Source organism: Amphiprion ocellaris, chromosome 24 (assembly GCF_022539595.1).
Source record: "Amphiprion ocellaris isolate individual 3 ecotype Okinawa chromosome 24, ASM2253959v1, whole genome shotgun sequence".
NCBI lineage: Eukaryota > Metazoa > Chordata > Actinopteri > Pomacentridae > Amphiprion > Amphiprion ocellaris.
Window position 1 is genome coordinate 16,260,454 of NC_072789.1, and position 17,689 is coordinate 16,278,142.

At 41.4% G+C, this 17,689-nt stretch overlaps 1 protein-coding gene across 1 annotated transcript; it reads left to right on the forward strand.

Moving 5' to 3' along the window:
• The first annotated feature begins 5,641 nt into the window (after positions 1 to 5,641).
• On the forward strand, positions 5,642 to 12,702 carry LOC129348280 (NLR family CARD domain-containing protein 3-like). The gene is made up of 5 exons (XM_055008369.1): positions 5,642 to 7,796; positions 10,098 to 10,271; positions 10,571 to 10,744; positions 11,487 to 11,533; positions 11,684 to 12,702. The coding sequence occupies exons 1-5, from the start codon at positions 5,938 to 5,940 to the stop codon at positions 12,208 to 12,210; spliced, it is 2,781 nt and encodes a 926-aa protein (XP_054864344.1). The 5' UTR covers positions 5,642 to 5,937; the 3' UTR covers positions 12,211 to 12,702.
• The last annotated feature ends 4,987 nt before the right edge of the window (positions 12,703 to 17,689 follow it).

The following is a 17,689-nucleotide window of genomic DNA, read 5'->3' on the forward strand; positions in this document are numbered from 1 at the left end:
GTCCAGAACAGGGCTGCTGGTTCAGCTCTCATTTTTTAGGTTCTATTGTCTGAAGCATAGGTTTCAAACTCTGGCCCGTGGGCCAGATTTGTCCGCAATGTAATTATATTTGGCCCGCGAGGCAATACTAAATAACTACCAGAACCGGCCCTCTGGTTTTATATAGCGCATGTACCGCTATTATTACAAATCCAGAATGCTCTGCTGGACTGTTTTGGCGCATCAATCAGGACAAGACCACATAAACTCCAGCCGTATTATCATATCATTACATTGTCCATATCCATAGACTGTACAGTCTGTGATCCGTAACTTGCGTTCTCACGTACTCGTGAAACGTCATCAGTCAGAGACCAAGTACTGATCCCAATCACAATGTAGCATCTGGCTGAGATGGATGAACATACTCGGATGTGTTCTGGCTCCGCCCACAATCATGGAGACTGCCATCAGACCATGACTCTGAGTGACTTCGGGAAGCCAAAAAAACAATATCCCAATCTGTGGACTAATCTTATCCAAGATAAAGCCTGATCAAAAATGTTCTCCTCCATGTTCAGAGATGTGAACATCCAGGCTTAGACAGCTAAGACGAGATGGATCAGCCTCACTGTAGCCCCAAGAGCCGCCTAGCTGCCGCTGGATCTGACCCGTTCTTAGGCGTCTAAACTGGGATATTAGCATAGACTGTATATCTATGGATATTTAGTGAGTTTTACGTTTATTTACGGTCACATTTTTGGAGCCACAGTGTATTTTTTTAAAATTGTTTTGAGAATAATGCGGTGTTGAAAGTTACAGTTAATGTACATAACTTTATATTTGTTCATGTTATTACTCGGTGTCACTGACTGTAATAATAAGAACAGATAGAAATTTAAAACATAAAATAATCATATACTATTTCAAGTTTTGTTTACTGGATCTTATTCCAACTATTAAAAATATGTAGTTTTTGTTCTAGTCTTTATAGTTATCTTATATTTGCTTTTAGGGCTTAATTTGATTAAAGTATAATTAAAAAATGGGCAACAAAAAGATAAGAACAAAAATAAAAATATTAGTTTCACTGCTTTACAAAAGATATTTTTTCTATTTTCATTTCTACAATTCATTTTTGCCACGGAAGAGGATAAACCCTTGTCTGAAGAAGAAAAAGCTGTGATTATTCAACACGGAAAATTAAATTCCACTTAACAAATAAGCAAACAAATATGAAGATCAAAAGTGTGTTATTAGTTAATTTATTGAATGAAAAAAGAAAGTTATAATAGTTTAAAAACCCACAGGTAGACCAACTAAAATTGGGAGAAAGATGTATTGAAAAATCATTGATCTTGTCAGGAAAAAATCAACCACTGCAAATGAAAATAAAAACTAAGTTAGACATTGATTACAGCACAAGGTCTATTCTAAGAATTTAGGCCCATCGAAGGGTTAAAATACACCAAAATGTGAGGAAAACCTTTAACGGATGACATTTATAGAATTGAAACTGGCTAAAAATGTTTAATTTACAGGGTTTAATGTAATCTGGATAGTCCTGGCATCATATCGATGCTGAAACTATTTTTTATCCAGAGATAGCTGGATTTATGGGAGCTTTTTATGGAAAAAAAAATCTATTTAGAATTTGTTGATGAAATGACAAATTCAGAGATCTTATATAAAAACTTGTAGAAAAAAACACTGAACCACTTATTTATTCTAAAAATGAAAAAATGGATCTATCAATAAGACAACGCACCCATGCCACAAATCACAGAAGACCACAGAATACTGTGGAAAGAGTGATATAGATGTGATGAACTGGCTGCCAAGTCCTCAGACCTTAATCCCATCAGAAAGTTATGGAGATTTATGGCAAGAAAAGTTCATAATGATGGAAAACAGTTCAAATAACAAGAATGATCTGAAAAAATTAATTATTAAAGCATGGAACAGAATTGATGAGAAATGCTGCTTTCTCTGATTCAGAGCCAAAAAGGTGCAGAAGTGACTTTGCTTTATGGGAGATGATAAATTATTAAGTTTCTGATCTTGTTGTGGCCATTTTTAATTATATTTAATCAAATTTGGCCTTCAAAGTAAATATAAGAGAACTATATAGACTCAAACAAAAAAATACATATTTCAAGTAGTGAAAGGACTCAAAAAAAAACAAAATTTGAAAATATATGATATTCTATATTTAAATTCATATCTGTTCTTATTGTTATGTTGCGAACTGTATATTGTATAGTATTAAGCTTTGCTTCTTCCATATTCAATTTTTCAGCAAAACATGGTTGAGTCCATATGAAAAGGATTCATTGTTATATTTGGAGGAAGATTTTTTCAGTGAATATCAATGTTGGCCTGCGACTTTGTCAAATTTTAAATTTTGGCCCACTGTGTATTTGAGATTGACACCCCTGGTCTAAAGGTTCTTGCCCTAATAGGAACTCTAAGAACAGCTTAATCTGGACTTCAGGTAACCCACCTACCTTCTGACTGCCTCCATAGTTAACCATCTGGGTAGCCTAGGATGTTTTTTACACCGACAAATCAAAGTAAAGATGGTTTTACCTTAGCTGACATGTTTCGACTGCAACTGCAGTCTTCTTCAGAGCGTCATCCGACATGTGATGACATGTCCTTTTTATCATGTGACCAGTCTGACAGATCTGTCAGAATCTGTCAGATAGGCCACGCCCCCCCGCCATCCGGTGGTCTCTGGAGGATGGAGTTCCAGGTATTAGAGGGTGTAGACCCCCTCGTCCCGGTTCATGGAGCAGCTCGCCTGCTTCCTGATCTCGATGGCCTCCTTGATCCATCGTTTATGCTTGTTGGTCTCCGATGTTACAATCCTCCCCCTGTCCCAGTCCATGATATGATTATTTCTTTTGTAGTGATCCGTGATGGCTGATGTTTTGTTTTCTTGTTTGGCTTTTTCTTTTTGTGTTCTTGTGAGTTGTCCGATTGTTTCCTTTTCACATTCTGTCTGGTGTTCTTTTCGTCTTGTGCTGAATGATCTGCCTGTTTCTCCAATGTATGTTTTCTCGCAAGATTTGCACAGAATCTCGTATATGATGTTGCATTTCTTGTCCGGTTCTATTTTGTCTTTGGGATGGACTAATAGCTGTCGGAGTTTTGTATGTGGTTTTACTGCTGTATTGATGTTGTGTTTTTTCATTATGCGCTGTATGGGTTCTGTTATCCCATGGATATGGGATGGCGATTGTGTCTTTGTTTTTATTGTCCGGTTGTTGTGTGTGTTTTGTTTGTGTTTCCTTTTGTTTCTTTGTTTTTAGCTTGTTGTTTTCCTTTCTTTATGGCCCATGTCAGGTATTGGCAGCGTGTGAGTGCGTTCTTGATGTGTTTTTCCTCCTCCTGTCTGTCTTTATCATCTGTTATGATGCTTGTCCGTTCATAAAGTGTTCTAACTACTGATAGTTTGTGAGCTGTGGGATGTTCTGATGTCTAGAGGAGGTTCTGGTCCGTTCAAAAAGTGTTCTAACTACTGATAGTTTGTGAGCTGTGGGATGTTCTGATGTCCAGAGGAGGTACTGGTCTGTATGTGTAGGTTTCCTGTAAAATGTGATCTTAATGCTGCCGTCTTGTCTGTGGTGTATGTTTAAGTCCAAAAATGAAGTGGTCCGGTTTATTTCTTCTTCGTGCATGAATTGTATATTTCCTGTGTCGTCCATGTTGTTCAGATGATCGGTAAGTTCTTGTGTGTGTCCAGATTTTATTATTTCCAGGATGTCATCAACGTATCGTTTCCAGAGTGTGGGTCTGCAGTGTGTGGATGGCTTTCATTTCTAGGTCCTCCATGAAGAAATTACTCATTATTGCAGATAGTGGATCTCCCATTGCAAAACCTTGTTTTTGACTGTAAATAACTCCTTTGAACTGAAAATAGGTGGATGTGGCAATGAACCGGAGTAGTGTGATGATGTCATTTACTGTGAGGTTTGTGCGTTTTTTCAGTGTCCTGTCCTTCTTAAGTCGCTCTTGTACAATGTGTAATGTGACATCAACGGGGGTTATTGTGAATAATGAGACTACGTTGTGTGAAATGAATATCTCGTCTTTTTGTACTGTAAGATTGTTGAGTTCTTGTGCCAGTTGTTGTGAGTTCTTGCAGTGATGTTGTGATGTACCGAGGAGGGGTTTGATGATTTCTACTAAAGCTTTTGAGAGATTGTAGGTGACTGATCCGATGCTGTCTACAATAGGGTGCAGTGGTGTGTCTTTTTTATGTATTTTTGGTGTCCCATATATCCGCGGGGTAACGTTAGCTGTGGGAATGAGGTGGTTGTAAGCTTCCTGTGTTATTTTATTGGTTTCTGATAGTTGCTTGAGCAGAGTTTTTAATGTCCTTTTCTTTTGTTCTGTGGGGTCTTTTTTGAGAATTTCGTATGTGTTCCTGTCCTGTAGCATGTTGGTTAGCTGTTGTTCGTATGTGTCCGTGTCCATGATGACTGTGGTTCGTCCTTTATCGGCCGGTAGGATGGTGATGCTGTTGTCCTGTTTGAGTGATTTTATTGCTTTTGCTTCTTGCTTGGTGATGTTACTGTGTGGAAGTTTTGCCGATTTCAAAATGCCTGCTATTGCGTTTCGGAGTTCCAATTTGTGTCCCTGATCCTGTAATGTCTGGCATGCTAATTCTGTTGCTAATATGAAATCTTCGTGTGGTATTGTGGTGGGTGTGATGGCAAAATTAAGGCCTCTGGCTAAAACTGTTCAGGTTCCGTGAGGGTGTGTTGTGATAAGTTTCGTACCCATTCGTTATTGAATTGTGTGTGTGTGTGTGTTTGTTAGTTTTTTCTTTCTCTTAGCTTGCTCAGTTTTTGGATGTGGCGATTTTTTGTTGTAATGAATTCTTCTTTGTGTGTGCGTTTTAAATGTGAACTTATTTCTTTGTGTATGTCTGGCTCCGAAGTGAGGCGTTCTTTGAGTTCGTTTGAATAATCCTGTATTAAGTGTGTTTATTTTTTCCAGTTTATTTACCATAGTCCTTATCCTCTCTCTGATGAGAGCCTTCTTTGCTTTGTTTATTATGTTTTCTGCATTTTTTGTTGGGATGGGGTTCCTGATGTTAAGGCTTTTCGGTGTTATGTCCTCATTTTTGCATCGGCGATTGAATGTAAGGTGGTTTCTGTGCCGTGCTCTCTTCTTTTCCAGCTTTTCCAAATGGTGGAATATTATGACAGTCTTTTTCCAGTCTTCCTCGTAATATTTGGACAATATTCATTTTGTCGTTAACTATCATGGGATAACGTTATTTTTTATACCGACAAATCAAAGGGAAGATGGTTTTATCTTACCTGACATGTTTCAACTGCAACTGCAGTCTTCTTCAGAGCATCATCTGACGTGTGCTGACGTGTCCTTTTTTATCATGTGACTGGTCTGACAGATCTGTCAGAATCTGTCAGATAGGCCACGCCCCCCGCCGTCCGGTGGTCTCTGGAGGATGGAGTCCCAGGTCACCTGATAAAAAGGACACGTCAGCACACGTTGGATGACGCTCTGAAGAAGACTGCAGTTGCAGTTGAAACATGTCAGCTAAGGTAAAACCATCTTCTCTGATTTGTCGGTGTAAAAAATAACGTTATCCTATGATAGTTAATGAAAAATTGAACATTATCCAAACATCTGGGTAGCCCTTTAGCAGAGTTTCCCTTTCAGTCAGTTTTTTCAGTCAGTTTTTTCAGTCACTTTCCTCCAAATGATCAGGTTAAATTGCTGCATTATGTGTAGAGTTTAGGATGAAACCCCCAGGAATAAGTTTAGAAAAATCTCACACACACATTTGCCCAACTTTTTTTTACCATCAGATGTTATAGGTGACTATTTAAAGGTCCAACCTCTTTGTAGTTGCTTAGTTGCTTGTGTTTTTCCAACAACAACAGAGGTTTCTGTAGACACACACCTCACACTGTTCCCTTCATGTTTGACACAGATGAGACTGTTCCGGTACCAGAACCACGTCCCATCAGATATTACCAACAGAAGCTTCAGTCAAACTTCCAGGACACGTTTAAGGTTACAACAGAGGGGTGGGCATCAGATGAGCAGCTTCTGGTTGATATCTACACAGAGCTGTACATCACAGCTGGCCGGGATGTGCACGTCAACACACAGCATGAGGTCCTACAGATTGACAAGGTGTGGAAACCATCAGACACAGAGACACAGATCCAACCCAGAGACATTTTCAAGCATCCTTCTGGAAAAGACATACCCATCAGAACAGTGCTGACCAATGGGATCGCAGGGATTGGAAAAACATTCCTCGTGCACAAGTTTGTGTTGGACTGGGCCGAAGAAAGAACCAATCAAGATGTGCATCTTATTTTCCCGTTCACTTTCCGTGCCCTGAATTCACTGCAGGGAAAAGAGTTTGGTTTGGCAGAGCTCATTCATTTCTGTATCCCAGAAACTAAAGACGTCACAGTGGAGGCTCTGAATTACATCTTTACAGCTCTGCAGTCATCAGGAACCAGCAGCTACAAGAAGAGCAGATTCAAACTGCTGTTTGTGTTTGATGGACTGGACGAGAGTCGCCTTCATCTGGATTTTGATGTAAACAACATTTGCTCCGTGGACGTAACAAAGTCAACTAAAATAGAAGTCCTGCTGACAGAACTTATCAGTGGAAAACTGTTGCGTTCAGCTCGCCTCTGGATAACCACACGACCTGCAGCAGCCAATCAGATCCCTCAAAACCTCGTCAACACTACAACAGAGGTCAGAGGGTTCACTGACCCACAGAAGGAGGAGTACTTCAGGAAGAGATCCAGAGATGAGGAGCAGACCAGCAGCATCATCTCCCACATGAAGAAGTCACGAAGCCTCCACATCATGTGCCACATCCCAGTGTTCTGCTGGATCACTGCTACAGTTCTGGAGGAGCTGCTGAGAACCAGAGAGGGAGGAGATCTGCCCAGAACCCTGACTGAGATGTACACAGAGTTTCTAAGATTTCAGATTGATCACACAAAAGAAAAGTACGGTCCAGAGAAGTGCATTCAGTACATTAAGTCATTAGCTAAACTGGCTTTTGAACAGCTGCAAAAGGGCAACTTGATCTTCTATGAGAAAGATCTGAGAGAAAGTGGCATCGATGTGAGTGAAGCCTCAGTGTACTCAGGAGTGTTCACAGAGATCTTCAAAGAAGAGCGAAGACGGAAACAGGAAGACAAGATGTTCTGCTTCGTCCATCTGAGTGTTCAGGAGTTTCTGGCTGCTCTTCATGTTCATCTAACCTTCATCAACTCTGGAATCAGCCTGGTGGAAGAAGAACAACAAACAACATCCCGTTGGTCTGAAATGTTCCAAAGTTATTCAACAGGTTTCTACCAGACAGTTGTGGACGAGGCCTTACTGAGTCCAAACGGACACCTGGACTTGTTCCTGCGCTTCCTCCTGGGTCTGTCACTGCCGACCAATCAGAATCTCCTACCAGGCCTGCTGACACAAACAGGAAGTAGCTCACAGACCAATCAGAAAACAGTGGAGTACATCAAGGAGAAGATCAGTGGGAATCTGTCTGCAGAGAGAAGCATTAATCTGTTCCACTGTCTGAATGAACTGAAGGATGTTTCTCTAGTGGAGGAGATCCAACAGTCCCTGAGATCAGGACGTCTGTCCACAGATAAACTGTCTCCTGCTGAGTGGTCAGCTCTGGGCTTCATCTTACTGTCATCAGAAGAACACCTGGACGTGTTTGACCTGAAGAAATACTCTGCTTCAGAGGAGGTTCTTCTGAGGCTGCTGCCAGTGGTCAAAGCCTCCAAGAAAGTTGTGTAAGTATTTGGAGACTGAAGATCCTTTTTCATTTTGCTGCTGTTTCATCAGAATAATCTGCTTTTTGTCTCTTCAGACTGAGTGGCTGTAATCTGTCAGAGAGAAGCTGTGGAGCTCTGTCCTCAGTCCTCAGCTCCCAGTCCTCCAGTGTGACAGAGCTGGACCTGAGTAACAACAACCTGCAGGATTCAGGAGTGGAGAGTCTTTCTGCTGGACTGGAGAGTCCACACTGTAGACTGGAAGCTCTCAGGTCAGGACTCATCAACCTGTTCAACTGATGACCATTTAAAATGTGTTTTTATTCATGATGAGCAGAACAGCTGAGGTGGGAGGTTTTCTGTATTTTTATGACTCAGATCAGTTGTGTTACTGACCTTTAGCACTAGTTTCTCTTAATGAGGCCTCTTCCACTACAGGAACTGAACAACCTGGAACCTGCATCACAGAACCAGAACCTGTAAGAACCTGTGAAGTCTTGGTTCAAGGTTCTGTTTTAGTTTCCACTGTTTTAGTTTCCACTGTTTTACTAAATAGAATGTTTCAGATAGACGTTGATGAAAAGGAAACACCAGAACAAACATTTCATGTTCACACTTGAACTTATTTTATGGATCTTCTCCAGGTTGTTTTCTCCTGACTAGATCCTTGCTTGTGTTGTTTCTACTCTCAGATGTTTGTCACTTTGGATAAAAGCGTCTGCTCAATGAAACTGTAGAATGTTCAGTTTGTTCAGTGACTGAACTCAGTGCAGTTCAGCTGGTGGACAGTTGGACTGTTGTTTACATTCTTATTTGAGGTTCAAGTCCAATTCCTTGTTTCCAGTGTTGCCTTCTGTCTTCACTGAGATCAAAGGGATCCTCAGTTCAGATTCTTTTGGGTTCACCTCCTCAGATGTTGTGGACCCTGATCCCATCACTCCCAACTCTGACTTCACTGGGTGGCAGGACACGTCCCTACCTCAGGTGGTTTATGAGGAACTGAGATTTTGGGTTGAAGAACATGACAACATACTCAGATACTGGCTGAAGATTTTTGGAAAGACTTCCTGGAACAGCAGCTTCCAGGACTCCAGGTCTGTCAGAAATGATGGAGTGAAGCAGCAGCAGCCCTGCAGGTGAGGACAGTCATCATGACTGTTGATAAGCAGTGTCCTCATGTCCTCTGGTCTGTGGGTAAGGTCAGTCCAGTCTTCCTGCTGCTGATGGCTGAGTCCCATCAACTGAAGTGTTGGTGAAGGATAGAACATCCATCCCACCTGTGGTGAGGTTCATGGTCTCTCTGGTCTCCCTGAAGAGGAGCTACACCCTCATAGGGACCCTATGACCCTTTTCAGATGTGAGGCTGTTAAAAGGTTGTTGGTTCCTTTCAGACTGTAGGGACTGAGAGCCAATCACTGGGCAGCAGAGTGTCTCCTGAGACTGAGAGAGAATGAAGAGTCCAGCTCACTGACGCTATGAGGAGTCCAGACTTCATCAAGAGTGGAGATAAACAGTTTAAACACATGAGTTTGGAGATCCTTAGTTTGTTTCCAGTGGGATTCATGTGTCAGTGAAAATCAAAGCATGAGTCTCAACAGCACAAGTGGAAGTGAAGGAACCTGAAGAACAAGGACTGGAGATCAGAAGATGTTTGTTCTGTAACAACATCAGAGATGTAACCAAGTCTGACAGTGATTTAATCGCTGCCATCAGCATCAAGTTGACTATTTTTCAGATTGAAAAGGAAAAAGTCCAAACTGTGACTTGTCCAAGTGTGTGTCCTGATTTGAATCCAACAGACCAACTTTGGGGTATTTTAAAGACAAAGTCAGAGCAACACAAACCCTCCAACAAAGAGCAGATGAAGACATAGTCTCTGAAGATGGTGGAACATCTCTGCAGAAATGTGGTTTCTTCATGCTGAGGAGGATTAAATGTGTCATCAAAAATAAAGGTGGACATAGAAAGTAGTGAAAAAAATCCAACATTCTAATGACAGTAATGAAAGATGTACTGACCTTTATTGGATTCATTTCTTGCTGTTTGGCCTGTATTCTTCATTTAGTAAATCTAAACTGTCAGTTTGTTTTTTAATCAGATGAAATACTTTACTGCTCAGCTTCAAAGTAATCTGATTACTGTAATGTTCTCCACTTTGGATTATTTTCACATTTAAATAATATTGCAGAGGACTGTCCTCAGCGCTTCTGTATTCTGGTCATAGTGGGATGTATTTGTTGTTAAATTCACTGCTGTCTTTTCAACAGGACAGAAAATATTGAACTTAATGTATTACTTCTTTTCTTCTCTTTGTCTCTTCAGACTGAGTAACTGTAATCTGTCAGAGAGAAGCTGTGGAGCTCTGTCCTCAGTCCTCAGCTCCCAGTCCTCCAGTGTGACAGAGCTGGACCTGACTAACAACAACCTGCAGGATTCAGGAGTGGAGAGTCTTTCTGCTGGACTGGAGAGTCCACACTGTAAACTGGAAGCTCTCAGGTCAGGACTCACACTTTGAAACTGATGTGATTTCTATCAGTGGATAAACAGCTAACCTGAGTAGAATCATTTCTGCTGATGGGATTCATCAAATGAGCTTTTACTGAACTTGTGCAGGACTTTGTCTGGGTTTATTTTTGACATGATTAAATCCCACTAATCATTGTTGAGATTGTTGATTTGCTTGAGACGCATGAAATGTGCAGCAAAATGTAGCTGAAAGACAAAGAAGAAAAGAAAGAGTGAGAGTCATCCATCCAAGTGTTGTCCATCAGGTTTGTGTTGTTTTGTGTGTGCAGGCTGTCAGGCTGTCTGGTCACAGAGGAAGGTTGTGCTTCTCTGGCCTCAGCTCTGAGCTTCAAGACCTCAAATCTGAGAGAGCTGGACCTGAGCTACAACCATCCAGGAGACTCAGGAGAGAAGATGCTGAGAGCTAAAGTGGAGGATCCAGACTGTAGACTGGAAACTCTCAGGTACAGACAGACAGACACTCTGAGGTACAGACAGACACTCTCGTACAGACAGACAGACACTCTCAGGAAACTATCATCCTAGTGTTGCAGACCAAGTCTGCTCCTTTCCATCCTTATCAAAGACAGGAAGCAGGGTAAACTGTTAGCCTAGCTTAGCTCAATGACAGGAAGCAGAGGAAACTGTTAGCCTACCTTAGCATGAAGACCGGAAGCACTGAAACTGTTAGCCTAGCTTAGCACAAACACTGTACTCAGTGGTAAACTGTTAGCCTTGCATAGCTCAAAGACAGGAAGCACGGTAAACTGTTAACCTAGCGTAGCTCAAAGACAGGAAGCAGGGTAAACCGTTAGCCTAGCATAGCTCAAAGACAGGAAGCACGGTAAACTGTTAGCCTAGCTTAGCTCAAAGACAGGAAGCAGGGTAAACTGTTACCCTAGCTTAGCTCAAAGACAGGAAGCAGGGTAAACTGTTAGCCTAGCTTAGCTCAAAGACAGGAAGCAGGGTAAACTGTTAGCCTAGCTCCATGAAAAGAGGAAGCATCAATGAGTAAAGCTGAATAATGAGTGTAAACTGAGCTGGAACGTGACGAGCACAGGACAGGACTTTAGAGATGCTGCATTCAGGTGTCTGTGTCTCCATGTTGGACTGGTCCTTTATCAGTGGAACAGTGTGAGAGCCATGTAACGTCCATGTGTGCTGCTGAAAGAGTCGCTGCTGCTCTGACCGTCCTCCTCCTTTCAGGGTGACGCCTGCTGGAGTCCGATGGTTGACACCAGGTCTGAGGAAGTGTAAGTGTGTTTTAATGGATTGATGGAAACAAAGCAGCACATTCAAGCATCTTCAAAGTGTCACATCTCTGAGGTCATCATCAAAGGTTTAATACTGATCACATGATCCATCAATAACTGCAGCTGTGTTGTGTTTGTTCTCTCCATCAGATTCCTGTCAACTCACAGTCGACACAAACACAGTAAACAGAAAACTCAAACTGTCTGACAACAACAGGAAGGTGACACATGTGGAGGAGGATCAGTCGTATCCTGATCATCCAGACAGGTTTAAATACTGGTATCAGCTGCTGTGTACAACTGGTCTGACTGGTCGCTGTTACTGGGAGGTGGAGTGGAGAGGACTGGTTGATTTATCAGTGAGTTACAGAGGAATCAGAAGGAAAGGAGACAGTGAGTGTCTGTTTGGATATAATGATCAGTCCTGGAGTCTGATCTGCTCTAATGGTGGTTACTATGTCAGACACAATAACAGTTCAACATCCATTAGTTCCTCCTCAGTCTCTGACAGAGTTTCAGTTTATGTGGACGTTCCTGCTGGAACTCTGTCCTTCTACAGAGTCTCCTCTGACTCTCTGATCCACCTCCACACCTTCAACACCACATTCACTCAACCTCTCTATCCTGGATTTGGGGTCTGGGGGTCCAGGTCTGGTTCCTCAGTGTTTCTGTGCTGAGTTGAGTCTCTAGAGTCTCCTCCTCGAGAGAAACAGTGTTGAACAGATAGTTGAGTCTCTCCATGACTCTGTCCTTCAGAAACATGTTTTCACATTCATGGATTAAATGTGTTTTTTGTGAAATCCTTCTAAATGATTCCTTGTAAACTTGTTCCTCTTCAAATATGGAAGTTGTGATTATTCCAGGAGCCAAATGTGGTGTTTGCGTCTTTTTCCAGTCAAATGTTGAGAGTGAAAATCAGGATGTGGTGGTTCCTCTGATGCTCACTTGAACTAAAAGCATTTGAGCTGCACAAAGTGTGAAATGAGAGAGGAAGCAGTGAATCTACAAACTGCTGACAGACTTTCACACATTATTGTCCAGTGAAAATCAGGTTTTTGTGCAGCCAGACTTGATCCTGATTTGAGTGTTTCAGTCCTGTTCTAGTGATGAAATGAGAACTTCCTTCATCTTGTGTGTGATGGAGAAGAATAAAGGGCTGTGGCTAAAAATCCTGACTCTGAGTTCTTCATGACAAACATACATTATATCAGCTGTTTATTATTCATCTGCTTTATTCTACTCAACATGGAACAGGGTTCTAAAAATACATTTGAAGTCCAAAAACAAATCCCCATTTCAATGTGACTAAAAGGTTCCCCTCTCTGATTGGATCATTGGATCAACTTTGAACTATTTCCAGTGAAACAACAGAGAAGCTCAGAGAATCTCTCCTCATCAATCAGAGCCTTTTAGACAAAACATCATGAACAACCTGAAATTTAGGAAGAAAAATAAATTCAGTTTCAGCAACATTCAGCCTCAGTTTATCATTTCCACATTACAACTTCCAGATCACAGAGTGTTGACAAAGGAACACAACATTTAGTCACCTGGAACTGAACCACAGAGGATTTACTGGACGATCAAAACCACAAAAGTCAGACAAAAGGCAACATAACACAAGAAAAACACAACAAAATATTACTAAAATGAGACAAAATTACAAAAATGAGAGAAATGACACGAAACAAAACAACAAAGTGACAAAAAATTTACAAAAACCAGAAAAAAAAGACGAATTGACACAAACGATACACAAAACAATGAATAAAGCAAAACAAAATAACGAAAAGTCAAAACCACAAAAGTCAGACAAAAATAGCAACCCGAGGCACTCTAAGAGTCGTTTGGGCCCGTTTCCCACAGAAAAGAAAACACCAGGAGCCACAAAACCCTTTAGACATTTAAAATAAAGACGACACTGCATATTTAATTTTTTATTTTTTACTTTTATGGTCTTTCTCTCTATATATATATGAACTGCTGCAGAGAAAAGGAAATAACATGAACCCTATGAATATCTGCAAAATAACAGGCCATTGAAACATTAGGGCTGGGACTTTAACGCCTTAATATTGATTGATTAATTAATTACAGAAGAAACAGTGGTAACTCTGATGAACACTCCAGCCCAGTAGGTGGCGCTAATGAACCTGAAGCCGTGAAGAAGATCCACAGGAAGCACTGAGTGACGTCAGAAAGTTTGGTGAACAGTGAAAGAAGATGAGACGCATTGAAAATATTGATATTTGACAAAAATCATTTTATACATACTTGTGGTAGTTTTATCTCATATTTTAGTAATTTTATACATATTTGTGGTAGTTTTATCTCATATTTTGTGAGTTCTCCAGGACGTAGTGATGGCGAGATGAAGTCACATGAAGCATTGAGGCTTTCCATCAAATTGGTTCACTCATGGGTCGAAGCTTCATGGCTTCATTTGCTCTACTGCGCCATCAAGTGGACAAACAAAAGTAAAACAGGCAGAATGCCTATAATGACACACTGGCTTTGCTATGCGAAGCTTTGAATTGTGCTTAAATGATAATGCCAGTAAACAAGTAATATACTTAATATAGTGTCTGCTTTTCCTGATAGCAGGGACAGAGGGGGAAGTGGAAACAAATTGGGGAGAGATTTGAGATTTTTAGCTTTACTACTTGATTGGGGTCAGGTTCTGGTTTTCTGTAAAGTGCTTCGATACTTTTATTTGTAATTAGGGCTATATAAATAAAATTGAATGTGTTTGTGCTACTTGTTTTGTGACTGTGCTTGTGGTACCAGTGAAAAACAAAAGTAGGGACAGCATTTTATTTGTTTTTATTCAAAAATATAAATTTTTCCACGGTGCTGAGATTCAGGCGGTTACTTTTTTTTGGACAATAGTTTTCTAGCTCCTTGGAACACAACAGACACTTCACCTTTTAAAATACCAGAAAAAAAAAAGAAATTAGAACAAGCAATGTGCAGTGTTGTCACAGTTACTCATATTACACTTGAGTTGTTATGTGCCTACTTCATTAGGAGAAATCAGGTCAAAGTATTCCCAGACAGGGGAGAATCTTCTCTTTCTGGCCTTCTTCTATGAAAAAAAAAGGGTCTCAAACTAATTGCAAGCAAAGATACAGCAGGTAAAAATCCAACAAATGTGAACGGGGAATCCATTGCGTTTCGCTGCTTTGAGTCGCACGTTCAAACCTGCTAACCAGTTCCTGAACCAGTCCGCGGTACGACCGGCTCGTGAGGCTTCGAACGTCATCATTTTTGGCTCCTCCCCTAAATGAAGCAAGCTTTGATACACGCTTCGTGGAAACGCCCCCTCCATTACTCAACACACGCTTCGAAGCCTCGGCACATCTCATAACATCACTACCAGGACGACCTGCTGCTCTGTGGGGAGAGTTCTTCAACTGTGTGGTTCTAGAGTGGATCTCAGCCTCACAGCAAAGAAGATGTCTGTCAGAAGAACCTCCCTGCTCTTCACAAACCCAACACAACTACACAGTCTGAGGTGAGCATTTCAACACTTCCTGTCTCTTGTTGTCTTTCACTGACTTTTACCTTGGTCCACTTTAAATCTTCAGTCACTGATGGCGGCTCTTTCGTTTTTCTCTTTGGTTTTCAGTCTTTCCAGTGAGTAGTGAATCCTTACGTATCCGTCTTCTCCTCCACTGCTGTAGCTCTTGCCATCAGGGTGAAATGCCACACAGTTGATTGGGCCAAAATGACCTTTGACCCTGCCAAACTCCTCTTCATAGGCAGCATGGAAGAACCTGGCCTCAAACTTGGTCACGACCACCTTGCCCCTCAGGGTCAGCCCCCGCATCTTCCACAACCTGAACTGACCTGGGAGTTTGGCCAGCAGCCCCTCCCAGGATTTGTCCCTCGCTGCCACAGCATCGCTGCCAATGTAAACCCCCAGAACCTTGATGCTCTCCTGGGCCTCTTCAAATCCCCAAATGTTTGGCGGCCGAGCCACCGAGCCACAGAACAGGATTTGTGACTTTTCTGTGTTCACCCGTGCTCCCGATGCTCTACAAAGTGTCCAGGTGCGTGATTACACTGTCCACCTGTTCTGAGTTCTTGAGAAATAAGTTTGTGTCGTCTGCAAATTGTACTATTTTAATGTGTCTTTGTGCTGGTGTTATGATCCCCGTTATGTGCCTGTCTGTGATAATCAGCTGGGCCAGTGGCTCGGCCGCCAAACTGTACAAAAGCACAGAGAGAGGACAGCCCTGACTGATTGAGTGTTGGAGTTGGATTGGTATTGTTAAGAACCCATTACATATTATTTGACTGTGTGCATTGTTGTATAATAATTGTAACCAGCCCATGTACCTGTTCCTAAACCCCAGTGTCCTCATTAACCTCCATAAAAAATTGTGTTCTACTCTGTCGAATGCCTTGTTGAAATCTACAGTGATGTAAATCCCCCCCTCCTGTTGTAACTGCTGCACCCCATGTTTAACTGTTAGTATTGTGTCTGAAATTTCTCTTCCTGGTATTCTGTATGACTGTGTGTCTCCTACTATGTGATGTATGACGTTTTTCAACCTGTTTGCTAATATTTTTGCTAGTATATTGTAGTCTGTATTGAGTAGACTGATTGGTCTGTAGTTCTTCAGGCAGGATCTGTCCCCCCTCTGTTTGTACACCAGACTTACCAATCCTAGCGTCAAGGTTCTGGGGGTTGACCTCTGCTCCTCCATACTTTGGTAGAGGGAGAGGAGGACTGGGGCCAGCAGGTCTCTGAAAGAGATGTAGAAGTCAGCAGTAATACCGTCTGAGCCAGGGCTTTTGTTCCTCCCAAGTCCACCGATGGCTGCCTCCACCTCTCCTAAAACCAGGGGTGAGTCACACCATTCAGCCTCCTCAGGAGGAAGTCAGCTGTTCAGGGTCCCCAGAGCTTCCTCAAGAGCTTCCTCATTCACACCCTCACTGGCAAAGAATTCCTTATCAAAATCCTGTACCTCACTCAGAATCCCTTCAGTTTCACTAACCTTTTCCCCTTTGCTGTTTATTAGTTGGTGGATGTAGCATTTTTCTTGTTTTCTTTTTTCCAAGCCTAGAAAATAACCTGTGCACCTTTCCCCCTCAATGGCATATTTTGCTTTGCTTCTAATTATTGCCCCTTTACATTTTTTCATTTCAATTCCTTCTAATTCTTTCTTTCAGCATAAATAGTTTGTTATATTGTGATCTGCATTTCCATCTATTTTTTCCAGTTCAGTGTTGATTTGTTGTCTTATTCTGTCTTCCTCCTTATTCTCTTCCCACCTTTTCTGTTTACTGTAATTTATACAGTTTTTTTTAATTCTTTCCTTCACTCCCTCCCACCATGAAAATGTGTCTTCTGTATATCTGATTTCATCTAAGCGTCATTTAAGCGTCTCGAGACAATTTGAATGTAATTGGCGCTATATAAATAAATTGAATTGAAAAAAATTGAAAATCGATTAGATTATTACGTTCCATCAATTTGTTCAACTCAGTCCTGCTTGTATCATTTTTGTATGTGTTATTTTTTGTACTGTCTAGTTTTGTTAAACAAATGTTAAAATCTCCCACTATTAAACAGTTTGTTTTATTAGTCACCCATTTATTTAAACCCCTGACAAAATCTTTCCTCTCCCCTTCTATATTGGGACAGTGTATGTTAATTAATCGATAGTTTTCATTATTATGTTGAAAATCTATTATTATTATTCTCCCCGCCTTTTCCTTGTATATTAATTTAACTGTTTCTTTCAGCTGCTCTGGGACGAGAATTGCTACCCCTCTGGCTGTGCCTGTCCCATTAGATGTATATATTCCACCCTTCCATTCTTTCTGCACTTTCTCCACTAGCCCCTCATCCCACTTGGTTTCTTGCAGGCACATGATTTTTCCTCTCCCCTCCTTTAGCACATCTGCTCGCTTGACTTCTGTGCGGAGCCCACACGTATTGAAAGATATGAGTTGCAGCATAAGGAGTGGACAGAGAATGGGGATGAGTTTACTGGCCATGTCACAACCGTTTTTTACTCTTTGGTTTCTTAACTGTCTTCGGCTGCCTAGATTCATTTAGCCGTTTTCTTAACTGGGTTACCTCCAAGAGGTCCATTTCCGAGTCAGAGGATGACAGCCTCATGACCGGGTTCCGCTCAGCTCCAC